Below are 17,352 nucleotides of genomic sequence, written 5' to 3'. Positions count from 1 at the left end.
GTAATTTCCTTTTGTCTATAAATAAACTTAACATCCTTAGACATTCTAGGCTTTTCCAACGAAATCTCCATCTTTATTTTCCTCTGATACCCCTCAGTTCTCTTCTTCTCAAAGAGGCTATCCCTGATGATATAAAGACTCAAACAAAACCATTAGACAAACACTAAAAATAAATTTTAGGTGCAGCAAGTCATTGTTTATTCTGCTGATCCTTGGAAACGTGCAAAAAGATTGCCTGCATACCCCAGCATCACTTTTTTCTCCATCCTGGGTTGTAACTCTGATATAAATTATTTAATAAATGTTATTAAATAAATAGAAGAACAAACAAGCTATACAGAGTATCTAAATACCACGTTTCAAAGTTAACTGTCTTATTGAACTAAGAGTTACCAGTGTTCTTATTTTCCAAAGATTTTAAACTAGTTTTAACAACTAATTTGTGGAGAAAGCATTTTAAAGCAAGTGGCATAATTGTTTTCATACATTCTAAATATTTGCCTACTTTTTAAATTCTGTATATCTATTCCAGCAGATTAGGGGTGAAAAAAAGAAATTGCTAACATAAATTACTTAGCTAGTTGAAGCAACCAAATCATGAATCCAAGCTCTTAATATAGGATAATAGTGGTTGGCTCACTCTCAAATTCTAATGTTTTCATAGATACAAGGTAGTGTATTTTTTTAAATGCTGTGATGTGAGTCTCAATGTAATTATTAGAAACCTGCAAACTTGATTTGTTTAAATATTTTATGATGTGACTAAATAAATAATCTCATAGTATTTATTTAAATGTTTTCTCAAATTATTGGATATTATGCTATGCTAGAGCAATTTTCTCAGTATCAAGGCATAAAACCTTAGGCCACATATTGAAATAAAATATGGCATATATTCCAACATATTTAATTCATAGTTAATATCAGGTTTACTAATACAGAATTGTGCTAGGCACTTTATTATCCAGACTGGTGGTATGTTTTCAAATTGTGCTCTAGTTATGGGTTTGATAAGAAGAGGAAGCTCACGGAAATTATACTGAAGGCAATAGGGAAGAAAAGCAGAAATGCTGGTTAACATGTTCCTTCAATTCATTGCTAACGAATTGTCCTGGCACCATACATTTGTGGGAAGTGAAGCAAAAAGAATGGACACAATAACTGTACTGTAGGACAACAACCTGGATTGTGGCCAGCTTGTCAGGAGAAGCAAATCACATCATGTCCCTACTCACCCCACATGGTGGAGGGAAATTATCTTAGAGTTGCAAAAAACATCAGAATTGTTTTTCCTCATTTTACAGATGAGAAAAGTGAGGCCCTGAGAAAATTGACATTAAAGGACTGGTGAGGGAAATATTTAAGATACCAGACAAAAAAGATATGCTAACTAGTCTGGAAGGTATGTTCTCCCATTCCAAATACTGCTTCCCCACCTTCTCCACTTGTATGAAATCATGTGGGTGGCTAAAGTGTGACTATGGCTGCTGCCTCTAAACATGAAAAGAACTCCCACTATACGCCAGATACCAGATAATCATTATATGCACACTTTCAAATTTAACCCTTTAGCAACCCAACAAGGCTGATACTCACTTTTTACAGGTGAGCAAACTGAGGCTAGGAGAGATTGAATAACTTGTCCAGAAGCTGCTAATATGTAGCAGATGTGGTATTTGAACTCAGCTCAGCCAGACCCCTAAGGTTTTCTGTTATACTTTCCAGATACTTACTTTAATGTGAAAGTTTTAATTTGCTTCTGGAAGGATAATTACAGCTTAGAGTAAAAAGATGTTTATATCATTGCTAATAATTGAATCAGGGTCAATAATCCTTTTTTATTTAAAAATTTAATGGAAGTATATTTTTCATACATGAACATAAATTTATACATGTATAGTAAAAGTTGTGAACTTACAAAACAAACGTGCATAACATAATAAAAATCTCCCATACATTACCCTACCACCAATACCCTGCATTGTTGTGAAACATTTGTAACAAATTATGAAAGAGCATCCTTAAAGTATTACTACTAGCTATAGTCCACATCTTACATTTGTTGCATTTTACAAATGTATCTTGAATACAGTATGCTAAGTGAAATAAACCAAACACAAAAGGCCAAATATTGCATGCCCTCACTAATACAAACTAAATAGAACGAATAAATCCATGGAGTTAAAAACTAGAGTATAGGTTCTTAGAAGATAAGAGGTGGGCTGAGAAGGAGTACTGATGCTTAATGTATGTAGAAATTTTAATTAATTTGGCTGTGAAAGTGTGGGGAAATGGACAGAGTTGATGGTAACACATTATAGTGAGTAGCAGCTGGTTTATAAATGGGATCGTGCCTGAAAAGGGTAGTCTAAGAACGTAAATATCAGTTGAAAGAAAGCTAGAGACTAATCTAGGGATTGAATAGCATAGTGAACCTAGAAGTGGGTGAGAATTGTGGTTAATAGTACAATTGCAAAAATGTCCTTCTGTGAATTGATCATTCTTTTTAAAGACATTTAAAATATTATATTCGGTAGCAGCACTACAAAATGTAGGTTCAGAATTCCAGGTATCTTATCAAGGGACTTGAAACAAGGTCATGTGCTTGAAAATAAAGGATATACACAGTAACAAAAACTACAGTACTGAGTACCAAGTACAAAGATAAGGAAAGCACAGGGAGCTATGAAAGTGTATTTCAAACTTGGCCAAGGAGGTTCAGCATACAGGAAACACGTACAGAGAAAATCCTATACTCAGAATAAAGACAGACAAAGAAACACACAAAGCTCAGTAACGAGTACGTTCTCATTCTTTCTTCCTCTGAATATCCTCAGCTTCTCCTGTTCTTACTTAGTCTACAACTGAAATTGCCTGCCTGCTAAACAAGTATATATAGAACAAAGAGGGCAAGCAAAAGGAAGACATTTATTCTAATGACCCCAAGAAAAGCCAGGGCATCTTAGACATCAGTTTTCAGAGCGTGTCTAGTGGGGATACAGGATGTGCAGAAGGGTATGTTTCTTGACCAAGTTGCTGCTTGACATAGGATCTTTTGATTATTGAGGGTTGACGATAGAGACACTAAAAGCAACTGCTTACTCTGAAAGGTAACCTACAAAGAACTATAAAACCCATGTAATCACTAGTCTTTGAGGGGCTAATTGGATACCAGACATTCTGGGATGAGATTGCAGAAAGGTCATCCTCTGGAATGGAAGTTATTAAAAGACATAGTCAATGAGTTGCCATTTCAGTAGGGTCGCATCTTAAGGGATTGTAACATGCTCTTGGTAGGATCTTTATGTCATCCAAGATAATTCTTGTATGACATGATGGACATGAATTTAAAGTGCTTGTTGTCACTGAAACCAAATGGAAACTTGAAAGTAGCTAGTAAGTATCCAGGATTGCCCAAGGAAGACAATATTATAGTTTTAGACAATTCATGCATTTTAGAAATATTCTGCAAGTGGTGAGGACAATAAGCATAGCTACTCCAGCAAGACAGAAATATGCATTGAGAGTACCCAAAAATGTGTGGTAATTCTATGTAACCAAGTGAACCACTGATATAAAGCTTTATTTACAAAATATTATTTACTGAGGGAAAGAACCTGAAGCAACGGATTGGTTACTCTCCTCCCCTTCACAAAATCCATGAATTTTCAGTTTTTATTTTTCCCCAAGATAATAACACAGTGCTTTAGACCAAAAAAAAAAAAAAAAAAGGCATTATTATTTACAGTTTAAGTTAAATTTATGTCTTAGGGGAATTAGAAAAGTAAATTCCATAATTTGCAAAACTGAAGTCCACACTCTGGAACCTTTGTTATTACAGTACGGTATCATCTCCTCCATTTGAGACTTTAACAAAACTAGCAGCCTTCTCTCTTTTTTGAACAAATTTTCGATTTCATCTGACCCCACTTGTTATGACTATTACAGATAACCTGGAACACTATGTGAATATTATTGTTAAAAGAAGTATAACTCAGTGATATGGATGAAAAATTCATAGCTCATATTAGAAAAAGGAAGGAAAGACAGATTTCAATAGAAAAGAAAATTTCTTACTTGGTTAAGAATGTCTTGTTTCTGTGCATGCAAGGAAAGAAAGAATACATGTGTTAATGTAAGATAATTTATAGCCATTATCTCATACCTCTGAAATTTAATTAAAAGTTCAAGTTTATAGATTGATTTGAAAACATGCACTAGATTGATGGTTCTCAAAATGCGGATCCAGAATATCTACTGGAAAATCAATAGAAATGCAAAGTTTTGTGATTTACCCCAGAACCACTGACTCAGACACTGACAGGTGTGGGAGTAGGGATCAGGGAGAGGGCAGCAATCTGTATTTTAACATTTCCTCCGGTGATTCTGATGCATGCTAAAATTTGAGACTCACTGCCTAGATAAATCTGTCAATCCTTAAATATAATAAGCAAATATTTCTTATTGACATAAGATAAATATAATGAATGAGACATACAGTATTCTTGAAACCTTCCAGAGAAAATTGTGAAAATATAATGGTGTATATAAAGCATAATTAACTTATGAAAACTTATTCCCACTCCTAATAATTCTTCCTCCTATTTCATATAGCATGTCTAGGCTCTCCCCTTGCCTCTATTTCTACACATCTGCCACTGCTTAATTTCTTCCTATCATTTTAGATGTCACTGGAACTATTTGGATTCCAGGTGAAAATACAGCCAAAATCTTAGGCATGTAATGCCAAAGTGATTTTTTTTTTTCATATTTCCAAATTCCAGACTTTTCATGAGGTTATTTATATCTGAGATATCCTGACTGTGTTTTATTGTGAGCCTTCTAACTAAGATTGGATCCCTACTAAAAATGAGCTGTTATCATATGCATAGATTACACAGGGACTAATAGAAATCTCTTACCTTGTTAGACATGAGTGAGTAATAATTTTGTGTACTGGGATATGAAACCCTTGTAACACCAGCAATGCCATTCAGTACATGTGAAATATCTCCCCCTTCCCCTTACTCTTATCTCCCACAGCTCTCCCTCTCATTCTACAGCCTAGCCAATGAAGCGGGGAGGAAAAGGCATTGACCTTTAATTGTGATTTAAGACAAATAGGATTTAATTGCTGTTAGTGTCAGGAATCTAGCTGGTTAATCTTGGGAAAGTCATTTTACTTCTATGAGGATGAGTTTCTTTATTCCAAAACTGTGTAATTTTATTAATTCTGGAATCAAAGTGCCTTTTTCAGATTTCTATTCTTAGAAAAAGTTTAAGGACGTTTTACACATTTGTCTTCTGTGATTCATTTATTCAAAAATGATTACCAAATTATCTTTAAAATAAAAGAATGAAAACTAAAAGATTCCTCCACACATTTCATTTAAAAATAGACCTTGGGAGTGGGTGTAGCTCAGTGGTTGAGCTCCTGCTTCCCACGTACAAGGTCTCAGGTTCATTCCCTCCTTAAAAAAAAAAAAAAAGACCTAAACAGGTCACAAGTTCACTGGATTCAGATTTTTATACACAGTCCTTTCCAAATTCAGTAGTTAAAGTGAATTATAAGCAAAAACTAATGTAATTTACCATTTAAGCAGTTGTACTTTGTATAGAGAAAAACAACTTAAGAGATATTTAGATTGTTCTCTGTTTGAAATACATTTCATATGGTTAGTACAAGCCATGTTCATCTTAGAAAATAGGGGATTAATAATTCATTTTTAAAGTATTTTTAATTTTTCTTGTATCATTGAGCATCAATAAACAGCTATCCATATCAAACAACATTGGGCTCAACTTGACCAGTCAAAAGAGACTAATAACTTCACATGTGAATTCAAATGAATTATTTCATACTGTTAGAGTAATCTTTCATAAAATGAATGATGTCATGTATTGGAAAGAACTTCATGATCTTAAAGATGTCATTCTCAATATTGGAAATTCAAAATTATTTCCTGTTATCTTTTTATAAGTTTCTAAAATAGTCACATAAACTTTGAAATTTTCTTCTTCTGAAGAATTTCTTATAGCATTAAGATTAGAATGTGGTTTCACTCTTAAATTAGTATTGCTTTGGGGTCATTATTAGATCTAGCTTTTTGTTTTCCAACAGTTCTTTATTTTTAAAAAAGGCATTTTAACCACAGTTCTTTGCCTTTATGGAGAGATATTACATTTTTTAAAAGACTGACATCATATGTGTGTCTAATGATGAATCTAATAAATTACCTTAATAAATCCAGTAACAGTGACTGATTGTCTTCATGAAATATATTACATCATTAGGAATGAGTCTTAGAATAGTTCAAATGAGAAATTATTGAAGCAAAAAAGGTTACTTCGTAAAAAAAAAAAAAAAGTTCACGTTTCAACTGTATATATAGCCAGTAGCTAGCTTTAGAGAGAAAAAACAAGTTTTCTTTCTATGTACAGGTTCAATTTCATGCAAATTTTCAAGACAGTTTGGAATGTAAAAAGTGATGGCGTTTTGGTGTCTTAAAGCAATTCATTAAAGTTGTCATCTTTACTTTTGCCTCTCTGATTTCTTGGACTTTGAGATGTTCAGTTATATAACTTTATGTCATTTTTTTTTCCTCTCACTTTAAATCATCTGGGAAAAGAAAATATGAGAAAAAGTAAACCAGATATTTGTTTTTTCCTCTTATATAGGAAAATGGAGATGAATTTCAAATACCTTTAGTTTACCCATCTTTTCAAAGGCACTAAATATTCATTTTAGTTTTACAAAGTAAAATAAATCTTAGTAAAGCTAAGGAGCTTTAAAATGTATAGCAATATATTAGGATGCAGAGAGAAATATAAAATGTGATAAGAAACATAGCTGGCTATGAAAAATATTGAAAGGAAATTATAGAACACTATGAAAGTTATGAGATTAAAATTTAGAAGTTAGATTGTGATAGCTAAAATATAAGCTCAATAAATTCCAGAGATGTACAATATTAAAGAGTAACCAAGAACTATGCTCTTGGAAACATGCTAATACAAAACAACAATGAAAAAACCAAATCAAATTTAGTCAGGAAACATATCTATCTGGATGACTAGATAAGAAATCCAGGCAAAAGGGTCTTTTGCAAAGTTCAATTTATTTTAACTCCCATTCAATGCAAATTTCACTTAAGTGATGCTGTAAATGTCCTCACAGTAATGGTGATCATACACTTGGAATGTACTATAACTCAGCTAATATCAAATGAAAAGTTATTTAACAAATAATTTGGAAGGGAAAGGCTTTCATTCATTCAATCATGGTGATCAACAGCAAATGTCAGGATATTTAAAATTTATATAAGGAAAGAATTTCAGGGATTCAGAATCTGAATAATACTATGTTAATATGTCAAACACAAAATAGAAGGAAGAAAGTCCTCTCTTATTGTCCATATTGGCTTTTTTAGTTTGATAGACTATTTTTATCCATCACAGAATCTTCCATTAGTCAAGGAAATAATTCCCTGAAAGGAGTAACTCTCTGCCCCAAACTCACATCCATTTGAGTTAAATTCTGTATGTAGGTCATATAGTGAGAGTAGATCCCTGCTTCTGCCCCTCTCTCTAATCTCATTTCCTGTCTTCTAGGAAAAGAACCTAACACTGTTCCATAGATCATCTTTTCTTTTTTTGAGCATACAACATAGACACATTATTTTCACTAGCAAAACAGTTTTGGATGAAAAACTTATTTACATATTTTCCAGAAAAGCATTTCATTAATACTTAATTTTCTTTATGTTATGGTGTTTGTGTCTCCAAATTTCTCTGTCATATATATGTGTGTGTATATACACACACACACAAAGCATTTAAATTTCTCCAAATGTGTATATATGAAACTGATACAAAGAAAAAAGAAGTTTTACCCCTTCAGGATTATATTTTGCAAGCACACCATTACCATGGAATTCTTCAAGAACATCCTTTAATTTCTTTGTAGAATCTATGAGAAATAGAAAACACACAAATTGTTTATTTATGTATACTGTGGCAATGCAACACTATCCAGAAACAAAGACCTCTTAAAATATAATCACTAACAGAAACTCAATTTAAAAGTCAAAATAAATTTCTTTCATAATTTTTGAAATTAAAGATGAGTCACAAAGAAAAGAAAAGAAAAAGTATGCTTTCCTCAAGGACAATGCTTAAGAAGGGGCCATCAACTATATAATTTTATTAATTAAGGAGTAAATAATTTAATAGATAATGTGATATCCTCCTTTGTTTTGGGACCATGACACGTAAGCAAATGAAATAAGCTTAGCTTACATGGTAAATAAGAATACAAATATTCTTTGTTGAACTTTATTATTCTCAGAAAACATTCTTTCATATATAATGGTATTAATTAATAGTCCTGGCAGACATATAAGAAAAATAAAATGTATAGCTAAACCTTAATGGTACATTCATTCAAAGGAAAGACATAGATTTTTCCGTTGAGAAATTCAAAGGTAGACTTTCTAAATCTACACAAAGTTCACTAGTAAGTCTTACTTTAATTTAATTAACAACAAAGTTTTAAGTGTGCTTATAAAAATTATTTTAAATTATTTTTTCAAAAACACTTTAATTTGTAGACTTTCTTATTTTTAAATTGGGAATAAAAGAATTCTCAGTTAAGTAAAGAAAATAATGAAAAATGTCAAGAAATGACTAATAAAATTATTAGATTTAGAATAATTTCATATATGCATATTAAGTCTTCTTCCAATAATACTGCCTTACTTCTTAAAACGTAATTTTTTATTAAATACTCCCACAATTACAACATATTTAAGTAAGAGGAAAATCAAAGCTAGTAGATATTCTAGTCAATTAAATATTCAAGTTTGAATAACAGTGACCAACCAAGCTTGAAATAAATGTGAGAAATAAGGAGAAGGCAGTGGCTTCCTAGTATTTGAATGTAAACCATCCTGACTTCCCCCCATGACTCAGTGATCTTTGAACTGCCATAATCTTTCATATGTATTTTTAGCCCATCCCTACTTTGCTAACAGATTTTATTTCCATGGTACCTGGAATATAATAATTTTTTCAGTAAATGCTAAATGAACTGATGAGTACATTTTTCTTTCATGACAATTATATGAAAAATAGCATTCTGACTTTGTCTCTAATTAACCATGTGATTTTTTAATAAGTCACTTAAAAATCTCTGGTCATTGTTTTTCAAATTCATTACAATGAATGGATTGGCCAGATGATATTTAAGTCTCCTCTAACTCCAAAATGTTCTGTGCATTTCCCTGTAGAATCCATGACCTAAAAAGAAATGTGAATTTGAATTCCAATTCTCCTTAACAAATCTTTGCCCACTTTCCAAGACTGTCTAAAATGACTTCTCCTTGAAACTATTTTTAAAATTTGCTTAAATGTACATTTTTATTTTAATGATGTTAGATCTCTTTCAGTGAGTGTATTGGCTATTTGTATTCTTCTACTAATAAAAATGACTATTTTTCCCTTGGATTGGAAGGAGTGTATTTTATAATAAATACACAGAATCTCTTTAAGCCAATTTTAATCCCTGCTTTTGCCCTAACAAAATAATAATAATTTTTCAGTCCTTCACTCAAATAGAATAGCCTGTCCATATTTTACCATCTGTTTTTACTTTAAAGTTATTGGTATGTACCTTTTTCTGCCCACTAATCTATACATTCCAGGATTTCTCCATCTTTGCATCTTCTACAATTCCTAGCAGTTTTATACTTTAGATGCTTAATACATTTTTACTAAATTCACCTATTTGAATATGTGAGTCTCTTTCTCATGTATCAAAATAATATATGTAATATATTTTCAACACAGCCCATTTTCTAGCACTCCTTCTAGTATTGCCTATGAAAAGCATTCGTGAAACAAAATTTTAACAATCAATTTGATGTGGGAAACACTGTATACTTTATCTTCCTCTTAGAGACTCAAAATTCACAGTAGCATATTAAAGTCTATGAGATGTCTTTACATAATGGACCTGTTTAAATTTAACCCAACATTCACTAAACTTAGTTGAATGTACATTATTTTTAGTTTTATAATACCTTTTACAATTCTAAAGAAGACCTATTATTTGCCAAGAACTATGCTAGGCCTAAGAAATTCAAATATGATTTAGAAGATCAGGGTCTAAGTCCCTATGGAGTTTATTTTGTGCATGATGGAGAGGGGGACAAATAATAATTGTTAATAAATAAATAAACAAGATATCTATAGATTGCTATAGGTTCTATAATAGAAAAACCAAGGTGATGAGATAAGCAATACATATGGGAATCTATTAGAGTATGTAACAGTGGAATTGAAAATAAATTTGAGTTTGTTTGTGAGGAAATGATATAATACAGAAACATAAAATTCAAATAGGTGAGCAAAGCAGCATTGGGGGTGCAATGAGCAGATACTGATAATGGTGGCATCAGAAGACTGGAAGTTATGGACTCAAGTTAAAGAATGGTTGCTGTTGGGGATTCCTGGCAAACATGTAAAAGGCCAGACAGTAAATATTTTAGGCTTTACAAGTTAGACATTCTCTGTTGCAAATACTCAACTCTACCTTTCTAACATGAACGCAGCTAGACAATACCGTTAGACATAGCTGGGTTTCAATAAAACTATTTACAAAATCAAGCAGCAGACCAGGTATGATAAATTCCATTTAAATTATTCTGAAACAAAAAATAAATTAATAAGTGCATTTGCAATGTTTAGAAAATAGAAGATTCAAGCTAATGGGTCCTAACAAATGCTGCATGGAAAACGAAACACTTTTAGTTTACCACACACCTCTTAAGGTGTCTGTAACATCTTGAATGAGCTTCCTTTGTGATTTCACTCCCTCTTCATTCTCAAAAAAATTATTTGCCTCTTCATTCTCAAAAAAATCCTCAATGCACACTTGTCAGATTAATCTTGAAGGCCCCATCGAATGATGAAAAGATTTAGAACTGGTTAGATCTGGATTTGATCTCGGTTCCACAAGTCTTGGCTGTATATCCCTGGGTCTATTTTTAACTTCTTTGAGACTCATTTTTCTAATACTTGAAATTGGATTAATGGTATGTATCTTGCAATAGTATGCATAGCATAATGTCTGTACTCAATAAATTTCTGTTCCTTTGTTCCATATTGAATATAACTTCAAATATATCATCAACTTTCAACAGTTTCCAGTGTTTTCAGGTTGAAATATAAATCCTCATCTTGGTATCATAGGTGGCTTAAAAAGTGATCCAGGAAGCAGACTTGGCCCAGTAGATAGAGCATCCGATTACCACATGCGAGGTCCATGGCTCAAACCCCGGGTCTCCTTGACCCATGTGGAGCTGGCCCATGCACAGTGCTGATGCGCACAAGGAGTGCCGTGCCACATAGGGGAGCCCCATGCTCAAGGAGTGCGCCCCATAAGGAGAGCCGCCCAGCGTGAAAGAAAGTGCAGCCTGCCCAGGAAGGGTGCTGCACACATGGAGAGCTGACACAACAAGATGATGCAACAAAAAGAAACACAGATTCTCAGTGCCGCTGATAAGGATAGAAGAGTCACAAAAGAACACATAGCAAATGGACAGAGAGCAGACAACTGAGGGTGAGGGAGGGAAGGGGAGAGAAATAAATAAAATAAATCTTTAAAAAAAAAAAAGTGATCCAAAGATACCGATGCATAGTGATTTCCTATGCTTTCCTTATTTATAATTTAAAATTTAATCAATTCCCACAGTATCATGTTTTAAGATTCTTTCCTCTATGTATGACATTATTTTGCATCAATGTCAAAGTTTTGACATAGTGTATGTCACATTTTACCTGCCACCTTGTTCACAAAACCTCTCAGAACCTGTTTTACCAACAGCAGGTAGCAATTTACCCTCATTTGAACTCCCCATAAAAAGTATCTTAGACTCTATGCCCAATTTATACATTGGATCTAATTAATAAGTTAATTATAGCTTGCCTGTATAGAGTGTTTTCCAAAATGTTTTGTCTTATTTGAAACTTACAGTAACTTTTAACTTTATCAAACTTCCTCCCCACTTAATACATGAAAAAACCAAGTCTTAGGAAACTGTTACTTACTAAAAATCATACAGCTAAAAGGTGCTGAAAGAGACTCAAACTTGTCTTTCTGACTCAAATCTGTTCTTTACTGTTGGAAAAAGCTGATATAATTTTCCATTCAGCCAAAGCACCAAGTTTGCAGTCTATGCCCTTTACTATAATTTAGTTCAGGAAACTTTCTTAACTATTTCTCTTTTTTTTTTTTTTCTGCTAATTTCTTTTTTTATTTTTTTTATTTTTTTTTATTGACTTTGTAATAATATTACATTAAAAATATATATGTGAGGTCCCATTCAACCCCACCCCCCCACCCCGCCTCTCCCCCCCCCCCAGCAACACTCATTCCCATCATCATGACACATCCATTGGATTTGGTAAGTACATCTTTGGGCACCTCTGCACCTCATAGTCAATGGTCCACATCATGGCCCATACTCTCCTCCATTCCATCCAGTAGGCCCTGTGAGGATTTACAATGTCCGGTGATTGCCTCTGAAGCACCATCCAGGGCAGCTCCATGTCCCAAAGATGCCTCCACCTCTCATCTCTTCCTGCCTTTCCCCATACCCATCAGCCACCATGTCTACTTTTCCCAATCCAATGCCACCTCTTCTATGTGGACATTGGATTGGTTGTGTCCATTGCACCTCTATGTCAAGAGGAGGCTCAGATTCCACATGGATGCTGGCTGCCATCCTCCCACTTTCAGTTGTAATCACTCTAGGCTCCATGGTGTGGTGGTTGTCCTTCTTCAACTCCATCTTAGCTGAGTGTGGTAAGTCCAATAAATCAGATTGTAGGTGCTGGAGTCTGTTGAGGCTCAGGACCTGGCTATCACATTGTCAGTCCAGAGATTCAAATCCCCTAAATATATCTTAAACCCCAACATTAACTGCACCTCCAGCACATTAGCATGAAAGTCTTATGAAGGAAGATCCCATCTGAGTCCAGATTCATCACACATAAACACCATTTCCAAAGAGGGGCCATCTGACCTGGTAGTTAACCCCATCGGCCATGACCATAACTCCCATGGGTCTCTTTAGCCCTCAAATGAATCAATATCTGGGGGTTGCATCTGCTTTATCTGTCTCTCTGATTCTGCTCAGTTGTGCATGAGGGCAATCCTTCTGCCAGCCTCCAGACTCTTTTTTAGAAACTCGTAGCCATATAAACTCATTTCTCCTTTCCATTTCCCCCTTACTTTAAGTCAAACAGCATTTTAAAGTCATGTTATTTATGTAGACAGGGATATTCTGCTGATCCGCATTGAACCTTCCATTTAAGGTCATTTTCCAGTTGCATCATCAGTTGGTAGTTGATAGTGGTCCCTCGGTGCCAGGGAGGCTCATCCCCGGGTGTCATGTCCCACGCTGGGGGGAAGGCATTGCATTTACATGCTGAGTTTGGCTTCGAGACTGGCCACATTTGAGTAACATGAAGGCTGACAGGAGGAAATTCCCAGGCACAATGTTGCTCTAGGCCTTGTTCTGATTTTAGGCTTATCAGCTCACAAGCATAGTCATTAGCATCAGGGGCTCACTGTTGAACCCTCACTCCCTCCCAGTCCCCGCCGCTGTACCTGGGAGACTGTCGCTGCTCCCCTAGGGACCACGACAGAGCACCACTGGCCAGGAACCCAGTACCCCCCCTGCTGTGGTTTTTAATTGTTGCCACTATGAGTATATCCAAACATTACCATGCACCCTGGACATATGTTCTGTACAGCTCCCTGTCAGCCATATATCACCTGTCACTGGCATCCCATACCAGTATCCCTCCATTGCCATTGTTGAAGAAACACTCTGTGATCCAGAACTCCCCGAAATTTGAAGCCCAATATAATGTCATGGTCCCTTACTAGGGAATGGCATATAGCGATGGGTTTAAAGGTTAGATAAAGAACTTGGATAAAGTTAGATAAAGAACTTAGATAAAGAATGTTGACTTGAAAAAATTCTACATCCTATCTTTTTCTTTTTTTTTTTTTTTCCCAATTATTCAGCTTCTCTTCACAGGAGTCCTAGACCACAGCAATGCATATATATATAATATACAGCACTCCCATACATCCACCACAAAACCTTTTTCCTTCCACAGCGATACTCTTACACCCTATTCACATCATATTTACTTAACGTGATGTACAGAGTCTGAGACATTAGCTTTCTAACAAGGTGACATCTGTGCTTACATTATGGTGCATACTTTAGGATACACAGTTCTTTACATTCTTAGTTATCCCATGTTTTACATTATGGTTTACATTATCAGTCTGTCATCTCCTATATGTTATGGTGTAATATTACATGTTTTATATCCATCCTTGTGTACTCTCAAGAAACTCCTCTCTTACCCCCCATTTACCTTGGTTCCACACATTTAACGTCCATTTTCCCTTCCACCTTGGTGCCCACAGTGACAGCCAACCTCCGTTTCCTGAGGAGCCACTTCCAGAGATAGATGGAATAGTGTTCAGGGCCTAACTTGCTCAACTGCCCCAATGCCCTGGGAGCCACCCTTTCTCTCGAGGGATACAGTTCCCTCTATTTGATGGCATTAGTCCTCCCCAGGATGTGGGTCCACCCCCACTCTCACTACTTGGGTTTCTACCCCATGGTGTCACCCACTCTGGCAGAATGAGCATTTAGACATTCCCCAGGAGCCCTTCCTGCATCAGACCCTCCCCTCCGAGCAATCTAAACAGGTAACCCTCTTTATTATATTTTGATATGATTTTCTCAGCATTTTACTCTCCACCAACACCCGACCCTCTCCTGTGTTCGTATGCTACCCCTCCCTCCCCCCACTTTTGGGCAATGTTACCTATCTGTCCCTCCCCAGCCACTCTCAAACCCGCAAAGCCCCAACAAAAGGCAACCCCTTGCCCCCCTTTTATCTCTTCTTTGTGTTCATACTTACCACCATCTCGTCTTAAATTCCACCCCTGCAGACATCAGCTCATATCCTTCCTCCACCCTCCGATTTCCTGTAAGCCTATCGTTCAGTCTCTTGCTATCTAGGGCAGCTTGTTTATTTCATATCATTGAGGTCATGTAGTATTTGTCCTTCAATGTCTGGGTTGCTTCACTCAACATAAGGTTCTCAAGATTCATCCATGTTATCACATGTGTTTGTAGTGTGTTTCTTCTTACAGCCGAGTAGTATTCCATTGTGTGTATATACCACATTTTATTGATCCACTCATCTGTTGATGGGCATTTGGGTTGATTCCAACTTTTGGCAATAGTGAACAATGCTGCTATGAACATTGGTGTACATATATAGGTTTGTGTCCTTGTTTTCAGTTCTGCTGGGTATATACCCAGCAGTGGTATTGCTGGGTCATATGGCAAATCTATGGCTAGTTTTTTGAGAAACCGCCATACTGTCCTCCAGAATGGTTGGATCCTTCTGCATTCCCACCAGCAGTGAATGAGTGTTCCCCTTCCTTCACATCCTCTCCAGCACTTGTATTCTTCTGTTTTTTTCATAGCTGCCAATCTTATGGGTGTAAGATGGTATCTCATTGTAGTTTTGATTTGCATTTCCCTGATAGCTAGAGATTTGGAACATTTTTTCATGTGCTTTTTTGCCATTTGTATTTCTTCTTCGGAGAAGTGTCTGTTTAAGTCTTTTTCCCATTTTTTAAATGGGTTGTTTATCTTTTTATTTTCAAGATATAGAAGTTCTTTATATATGCAAGTTATAAGTTTCTTATCAGATATATGATTGCCAAATATTTTCTCCCACTGTGTGGGCTCCCTTTTTACTTTCTTGACAAACTCCTTTGAGGTGCAGAAGGCTTTAATTTTTAGGAAGTCCCATTTATCTATTAGTTCTTTTGCTGCTCGTGCTTTTGGTGAGATATTCATAAATCCATTTCCTATTACAAGGTCTTGTAGATGTTTCCCTACACTGCTTTCTAAGGTTTTTATGGTCTTGGCTCTTATATTTAGGTCTTTGATCCATCTTGAGTTGATCTTTGTATAAGGTGTGAGATGGTAATCCTCTTTCATTCTTCTACATATGGCTATCCAGTTCTCCAGACACCATTTGTTGAATAGGCCACTCTCTCCCATTTGAGAGGGTTTGGTGGCTTTATCGAATATTATGTGGCTGTATATGTGAGGTTCTATATCAGAGCTTTCAATTCGATTCCATTGGTCTATGTGTCTCTCCTTATGCCAATACCATGCTGTTTTCACCACCGTAGCTTTGTAGTATGTTTTGAAGTCAGGTAGTGTGATTCCTCCAATTTCGTTTTTCTTTTTCAGTATGTCTTTGGCTATTCGGGGTCTCTTTCCTTTCCAAATAAATTTCATAGTTAGTTTTTCTAGTTCCTTAAAGAAGGCTGCATTGATTTTTATTGGGATTGCATTGAATGTGTAGATCAGTTTGGGTAGGATAGACATCTTAATAATGTTCAGTCTTCCTATCCATGAACAAGGAATAGTCTTCCATTTATTCAGGTCTTCTTTGATTTCCTTGAACAATCTTGTATAGTTCTCGGTGTATAAGTTCTTTATCTCTTTAGTTAAATTTATTCCTAAGTATTTGATTTTTTTATTTACTATTGTGAATGGTATTTGTTTCTTGATTTCCTCCTGATCTTGCTCCTTATTGGTGTACAGAAATGCTACTGATTTTTGCGCATTGATCTTATAACCTGCGACTTTACTAAACTCATTTATGAGTTCTAGAATCTTCGTTGTAGATCTCTCAGGGTTTTCTATGTATAGGATCATGTCATCTGCAAATAATGAAATTTTGACTTCTTCCTTTCCAATTTGAATGCCTTTTATTTCTGGTTCTTGCCTCAGTGCTCGAGCAAGTACTTCTAAGACAATGTTAAATAGGAGCGGAGACAGTGGGCATCCTTGTCTTGTTCCTGAGTTTAGAGGGAAGGAGTCTAGGATTTCTCCATTGTAAACAATATTGGCTTTAGGTTTTTCATATATACTCTTTATCATGTTCAAAAAATTTCCTTGTATTCCAATCTTTTGGAGTGTTTTTATCAAGAAAGTGTGCTGTATTTTGTCAAATGCTTTTTCTGCATCAATAGATATAATCATGTGATTTTTTTCCTTCAATCTGTTTATATGGTGTATTACGTTGATTGATTTTCTTATGTTGAACCATCCTTGCATACCTGGGATGAATCCCACTTGGTCGTGGTGTATAATACGTTTTATGTGTTGTTGAATACGATTAGCAAATATTTTGTTAAGTATTTTTGCGTCTAGGTTCATTAGAGAAATT

General features: G+C 35.1%; 1 protein-coding gene across 11 annotated transcripts in view; it reads right to left on the bottom strand.

The window, feature by feature from the left end:
* DGKB (diacylglycerol kinase beta) overlaps window positions 1-17,352 on the bottom strand; it is a 723,907-nt gene that overhangs the window by 557,184 nt on the left and 149,371 nt on the right. For 6 of the 11 annotated variants that reach the window (XM_058296926.1, XM_058296928.1, XM_071215140.1 and 3 more), the window contains exons 3-4: window positions 7,893-7,969; window positions 4,078-4,098 (exon numbers count right to left, since the gene is read on the bottom strand). In XM_058296926.1, the coding sequence (XP_058152909.1) occupies window positions 4,078-4,098; window positions 7,893-7,969 (98 nt within the window). The remainder of the gene's footprint in view (window positions 1-4,077; window positions 4,099-7,892; window positions 7,970-17,352) is intronic. The other 5 variants (XM_071215137.1, XM_071215135.1, XM_071215134.1 and 2 more) reach the window with 1 other exon arrangement.

This window comes from Dasypus novemcinctus, chromosome 5 (assembly GCF_030445035.2).
Source record: "Dasypus novemcinctus isolate mDasNov1 chromosome 5, mDasNov1.1.hap2, whole genome shotgun sequence".
NCBI classification, from domain to species: domain Eukaryota; kingdom Metazoa; phylum Chordata; class Mammalia; order Cingulata; family Dasypodidae; genus Dasypus; species Dasypus novemcinctus.
This window is presented reverse-complemented; position numbering and strand designations above follow the sequence as displayed.